Here is a 7,371-nt window from a genome sequence, read left to right on the forward strand (position 1 = left end):
ATTAAGACTTGTGAATCACACATGGTCCTCAGGAACATAGTACAGAAAACAGAAAGGACACCTTACATGTTTTGGTCAATAGGGGTGTAAGTCAGAAATTTGCTTTAAGTGTTTTGATTAATGATAAACAGAATAGGAGCAGTACAATTAAGAGGCTCTGTTTTAAAATTGAGAAATTTTTTTAATGAAGAGAAAATAAGATTTCAGCCACTCTTTGAATTTATTCTATCTATTTCAGGACCATAATTGCTTTCTATTGAAGGAATATTAATTAATTTAAAAATTAATTTATTCAAGAAGATATTTTAGATCTGATTTTCAATTTCATGGTCCATTAGTCTCCATCAATTGTTTAAAGAATTAAACTAGATGAAGAGACTATTTTGCAGTTTTTCTAAGGAATGATGATTACAGAATGCCCTCATTCCTAGGAATTGCAGTATGCTATTCTTGTATAAGTGCCATGGAGTTGGTTCTGATTCACAGCAACTCTGTATAGGGTTTCCAAGAAGCTTATGGTGAGCTTGACCCTCCGACTTTGAGGTTCAGACTGATGTTGCAGTCCAGCTCATTAACCCAGGGCTCCAAATTGCAGTATTTGTTGCTGTTAAGTGCCCTCGAGTTGATTCTGACCCATAGCGAGCCTGTATAGGGTTTCTTAGGAGCAGCTGGTGAGCTTGAACCACCGACCTTACAGTTCAAAGGACTTTGCAGTCTGGCACATTTATCCACAGGCTACGTACACCAGGATATAATAGACTGGGGACTCAGAGAACTCTAGGCTCGAATTCTTTCTCTGCTAGTAACTACCTGTATGATTTTCTCAAGTTATCTGTCTAACTGGCCTCAAATTTCTCATGTATTGTTGGTGTTAAGTGCCATTGAGTTGGATCTGACCCATAGTGACCCTGTATAGGGTTTCCAAGGAGCAGCTGGTGAGCTTGCACCACTCACCTTGTAGTTCAAATGACTTTGCTGTCTGAAGCATTAGCCCACAGTGCCAAACCAGGATTCCTTGTGTGTGTGGCATAATATAGAATATTTTGAGTTAAATTTGCTCTGTAGTTTACATATGTTGATGTACACAATATTCCTAGTCCTAGGAGCCATTCAGAAGGTCTGGTGTAATGCTCAGCTACTAACTTAAAGATCCACAATTTGAACCCTCCACACACTTCATGGGAGAAAAATGAGGGAGTCTGCTTCAACCAAGATTATAGTCATGATCACTTTATGGTGCAGTTCTCCTCTGTCTTACTGAGAACTTATGAGTCTGAATTAACTCACGTTTGGTTTTATGGTTTAGTATCCATTTAATAATATGTGATAACTGGTGTCATAGCTTTCTAATTTCAGTAGAGAGGTCCTTCAGTACAAACAGATTATATAGGAGCCATGGTTATGCAGCACATAGTGCTATATTGCTAACCAAAAGTTTGGAGGAAAGCTTCTCTAAAGGAGAAAGATATGCCAGTTGATTTTCATAAAGATCACAGCAAGGAAATCCCATGTAGCTGGTCTACTCTATTTCATAGGGTCACTATGTGTCAGAATCGACTCAGTGGCAACATCTTTTGTGTTTCGTTTATTTGTGTTATAAAACAAATACAAATAAATAAAATAAAAGTAATTTAGAGTCTGCTCTGGGCCTTAGTCATTGCTATGGAATTTGTAAATTTATATTGTTTTACATAATAATATATGAGTTATGTAAATTGCTTACATTTTCACATATAATTAAAACTTTAAGTTAATAAGATATTTTAAAATGCCTCACGTAAATGAGCATTCCACACCAGTACTATGCTCCTATAATTGCTGAACAAGACATGTCTGATGTATTTTTTAACCTTAACTGTTTGTCACTAAAGAGGACAGTGTTATTTTTCCAGGATCATACTATCACTAGATTGTTTGACACCTTAAAAGATGCTTCTCAAGTTATTTTTATGAATCCCAAAGAATACAATACATTTTATGAATTGTGATTTTTTATGAATTCAAGAGAATACATTAATGGATTTTTATTAAGTATTTATTAACATAACTGTTAATGCATATTTATAAGATATTTATACATATATTCTCAATTATCATATACAAATTACCTGAACTTAGAAGAAACTAGCAATTTTATTTAATTATATTTTTCATATTAGAGCTCTCTAAAGATCTAAACATGTTTGTTCAGTAGCCCTATAGTTACGAAGTAATTAACTTTAGATATTAGAAAAATCTTCCACATGAATCGTTGAGTTTTTTAGAGAAAATAAACAGCAATAGACAATATCCCCAACCCAAACTTATTACAGTCAAATCAGTTCTGACTGTAACCTAGAGGGTAGATCTGCTCATAGGGTTTTCCAAACTGAAATCTTTGAGGAACCACACTGGTACATTTTTGTTCCATGAAGCAGTTGGTGAATACTAACTGCTGATCTTTAGGTTAGCAACCAAGTTTCACTACATTACCAAAATTCCTTATGAATAAGGGATCTTAAAATTGTCATTAAGTTAAAACTTTACAAGCTACAATAATGATACAATAAGTTGCAAATGTAAAAATGGACCATTTAATAATATATGTTGAAAAAAAACAACCATTTAAAACAGAGAGTGTCCTTTTTTTGTTTGTAATTTATGTTCTTCTATCTTCTGACTACCATCTCCTGCCCTGCTTCCCACTGATCTAGAAATGACAAATCAATGGGATAATTAATAGGACTAGCATATAAACGTGTTGGATCATCAAAGACTACCTTCTAATTTAACAAGAAATGTAAGTAAAGGAACCTATTCTCATCATTAGATAATATTTTAAAATTAAATCTTTTCCATAAACTTTTGTTATTTAACTTCAATTCAACCTTTTGAGGTAAATACAATTATTCTCATTTTGCAGCAGTGGACCTTAAGAGAAGATGTTTATGTATATTCAGGAAGTGTGTACTTGTAATTATAATGTTTTTAGACTAACAATTTTTCTATTTGTTGTTCTTTGGAAATTATGACAGAGTTTTTAGTTGTTATTTTGATTTGGTTTGCTTGCTTATTTGTTTCTTCTAACATGACAAGTTTAGTCAACAAGTAAAACCATTTCTTCCTTTTATTTACAAAGGAAATTACATCCACATGGACTCATCTACGTTGTCACAGCCTATCCCATCTCAGAAAATTTGGTGTGGCTCTATAGGAGTAGCACAGGATCACAAGGTCGCTTTAAACTGTGTAAGATCAACAATTCTAACCCGTCAACCACTCCTAGAACACTCAATAAATGTCATTTTGAGTTGGAAATGACTTGACTTCCTATCTCTAGAGGGAATTTTGGTTCAGTGATAGAGTTTTACCTTCCAAATGGGAAACCCAGGTTTGATTCCTGGCCAATATACCCTAAGTGTAGCCACTATCCATTTGTCATTGGAGGTTTGTGTTTTTGGAGTATTCAGCTGTGATGCTGAATAGCTATCAGTGGAGCTTACTGATTAATACCACTAGTAAATAAAGTCTAGGACCTACTTCTGAAAATCTGACAATGGAAACTCTATGCCTCCCAATGGTCTAATCACATTGTACATAGTGTCACTACGCATTGAAGATCAACTCAATGGCAGTTAACAAAAACAACATCTCATCACTGCCTCCGATGTTATTACCCGTTTCTGAAAATCAATGATGAAAATGTAATTGGATGTATTCTTTTTTTCACAGGATATCAGGACATTGGAGTTAGGATGCATAAAAATCAACAGAAATGCCAGTGTTGTCTTAATGATGGATTCATATAGGATTCAGTTAAAGAATAATTCTGAAGTCACCATGTTTACATTGCTGGGATTCACAGATGATCCTGAGCTGCAAATTTATCTCTTTTTGCTATTTCTTGCAATCTATATTTTTACTCTGGTAGGAAATTTGGGACTTGTTTTGCTAGTCGTGATAGATTCCAGACTCCACAACCCCATGTACTATTTTCTGAGTTCATTATCTTCCTTAGATGCCTGCTATTCTTCAGTTGTTACTCCCAAAATGTTGGTTAATTTCCTAACAGAGAACAAAGACATTTCTTTCTTTGGTTGTGCTGCACAGATGCTGCTCTTTGTCACTTTTGGGACCACAGAAAGCTTTCTTTTGGCGGCAATGGCATATGATCGCTATGTAGCAATCTACAACCCACTTCTATATTCAGTAAACATGTCACCCAGAGTCTATGTGCCACTCATCACTGCCTCATTTGTTGCGGGTATTCTGAATGGTACTTTACACACAGTAGCAACATTTAGCCTCTCCTTCTGTGCATCCAATGAAATTAAACATGTCTTTTGTGATATCCCACCACTCCTTGCTATTTCCTGCTCTGACACTCACATTAACCAACTTTTACTCTTCTACGTTGTGGGTTCTATTGGACTGTTTACCATCTTGATTGTCTTGATATCCTATGGTTTCATTTTAGTTACCATTCTTAGGATGCGTTCTGCTGAAGGGAGGCGGAAAGTATTTTCCACCTGTGGCTCTCACTTAACTGGAATATCAATTTATTATGGAACAATCCTCTTCATGTATGTGAGACCAAATTCCAGCAATGGTTTGGAACATAACATGATAGTGTCTGTATTTTACACCATTGTGATTCCCATGTTGAATCCCATCATCTACAGTTTGAGGAATAAAGATGTAAAAGAAGCAATGAAAAAGTTATTTGAGAGATTTGGGTTAATTAATAAAATACATTTTTATCATTGAGTAAAACTGAAAATAACGACTCCGTATTTCTATTAAAATAACTAGTCCATCCAAATAGTTGGATGATAGTTCGCATTTCTGTTATAGTTCTAGAAAAAAAAGTCTTGCACTTAGTTAAAAATATCTATGTGCCAGAATATTTTCAAATAAATCATCAATTATTTTTCTAAAGTAGAATCTCCAAATGCAGATTAATTGTATCATCTATATGTGTATAGAATTATTTTGAAATTGATACATACTAAACATCCATTGATGCTTGTATATTTCTAAGATTAGTATTTGCATAACTTGTCTTCACTTACTGCAATATTGATGTCCCCTTAACGATATGGTTTGCTACAGCCTCACCTTGCTTATTGCTATTGCTCAGCAGTCTTTGGAATTTAATTCACCATACTATAATCCCTGTCAAGGTCTTCCCAAAAGTTACTTTACTTGCCTCCTATGCTCTTTCACACCCAGACCTTTCAATCTCTTGGACATACCATCTATGAAACAACAAAAATTGTGATGCTATTATTAAAGTTTTTCTTTTATATTGTCCAATCACGTAAATTGATTAAGGAGGCCTGGCAGCGTAGTGGTTATGAATTGGACTGCTCTGCTCAGGGTTAGCAGTTCGAAACTACCAGTTGTTCCATGGGAGAAAGATGATGCTTTCTGCTTCCATAAAGGTTTATAGCCTCGGAAATCCTGTACATGGTCACTTTGTGTTGGAATAGACTCCATGGCACATAATAACAAAAACAATCATATAAATTGATTAGATTGATTCAGAAACTACAGAATATATGCTGAGACTGTGGTTGTTGCTGTTGTTACTGTTGTTAAGTTCTGACTCATTTTGACCCTGTAGTTCAAAACCACTCTGCAGTCCTGTGCTTATGCTATAAAGTCACAACAGGACTCCATATTGAGACTGATTCATACCAATTGTTGAATGCATTTCAACTTCTGCAACCACATAGATTTCAGAGTGAAACTGATTCCTATAAGGTATTGGCTAATTTTTGGAAGTAGATCACCAGACATTTCTTTGAAGCATTTCTAAGAGAAAGCAACACCCAACCTTCTGATTATAAGCTGAGCACATTAAACATTTGCATTTACCAGGGAACGCAATACTAAAATTTTGTGTTTAGTTCATAGATTGCTGCCAAATTAACTCACATTTGTAGCATCCACATCTATAATAGAATTAAATATTGCCTAATCCTGTGTCATCTCACAGTCTTTGGTATCCCTGAGCCTTAGTTGAAGATACCATGGAATGTTTCCCTTATTCGTTTATTTATTTATTTGGGCTTACAGTTTACTTTACCAAACCCGATGCTCTTTTCTAGATATTTGCTCATGATATGTCCAAAGTAAGTTAGACAAAGTCTATCGACCTTTCCTTCTAAGAAACATCATGGTGCATTTTCTTCAAGATGAATTGTTCAGGCCATCTATGGCATATTTAATATTGTTTGCCAACAACACAATCTAAATTATTGTATGGATGCTGAGATTGAAAAGATGTATTGCCATCAACTGCAACTGCTAGCAATTCTGTAGGGAAGAGTAAAACTGTTCCCGAGGCTTTCCACATCTGTAATCTCTAAGAAAGTTGATTGTCACACCTTTTCCACACAGAGCAATTGATGGGTTTAAACTGCTGACCTTTCATTAATGCATAAGACCACTTAAGCACTGCGCCTGCAGAGCTCCTAGATACTGAGAGGAGTGGTGATATTTACTGATATTAGACGTAAGCCTCAGGAAAAATATATTTAAGATGTCAATTAACAACAACATCAACTTTTATATGGCTACTCTATGAAATTTCTCCAAGATCTGAGAAAGTAACGTACCTTTTCGAAATTCTTTATTCATCATAGTTCGTTTCCTGGCATATCTTTATTCCCTAAATATGGGGAACAGCCTTGCACTGATCATGTTATTATTCCCCTGTGTTTAAGTCCAGAAAATTGGCCAAAAAATTGCAACTCTGTCCTACTTATGCCAAGTTCTCATTTCTTTATTTCTGTTTGAAGATTTGTTTGATTGAAGAGTTCTTGACAATGAAAATTTCCCCCCTTTTTTTTTTTTTCAGGGAATTCACTCTCTTCCTACCTGAAGTCATTGCCTTCTGACTCTACTACAATAAAATCATCAGAACATGGAAATGGAAACAATGTTCCTTTGAGTCAATTCTAAAGAGTGAGGTTGATATAAAAACCAATAAACATAGAGATCTCCATTTCTAAGAATGTATCCAAATATTTTATTCACAGAGACCTGATAAATTCCTATCGAGATAGTTTGAATGCAGATTATAGTTTAAATAAATAATAAAAAAGTCATATAAAATACTAATTTACAAAAATGAAATGTAGACAGCATTTTGTGTTATGGAGTTCTGCAACTTGAAGTCATAGTTCCTTAAGCTATGTTTTGATGACTTTATATTGAAACAGCCACCACTCGTCTGTCTGTCGTGCTGTGGTGGTCTGAGTTGCTGTGATTCTGAGGGCTATGCCACCGGTGCTTTAAATAACCAGCAGGGTCACCCATGGTGGAAAGGTTTCAGATGAGCTACAAAACAAAGACAGACTAGGAAGAAAGAGTGACAAACTACTT

The 7,371-nt window shown here is 35.0% G+C and overlaps 1 protein-coding gene across 1 annotated transcript; it reads left to right on the forward strand.

The window, feature by feature from the left end:
• The first annotated feature begins 3,774 nt into the window (after positions 1 to 3,774).
• LOC102817759 (olfactory receptor 1094-like) lies at positions 3,775 to 4,746 on the forward strand. The gene has a single exon (XM_006877810.1). The coding sequence runs from the start codon at positions 3,775 to 3,777 to the stop codon at positions 4,744 to 4,746; it is 972 nt and encodes a 323-aa protein (XP_006877872.1).
• The last annotated feature ends 2,625 nt before the right edge of the window (positions 4,747 to 7,371 follow it).

This window comes from Chrysochloris asiatica, unplaced genomic scaffold (genome assembly GCF_000296735.1).
Source record: "Chrysochloris asiatica unplaced genomic scaffold, ChrAsi1.0 scaffold00611, whole genome shotgun sequence".
NCBI lineage: Eukaryota > Metazoa > Chordata > Mammalia > Afrosoricida > Chrysochloridae > Chrysochloris > Chrysochloris asiatica.

What these genes read in the sequence shown, in the direction of transcription:
- LOC102817759 (XM_006877810.1), top strand. Translation starts at nt 3,775, where the DNA reads ATGGATTCATATAGGATTCAGTTAAAGAATAATTCTGAAGTCACCATG.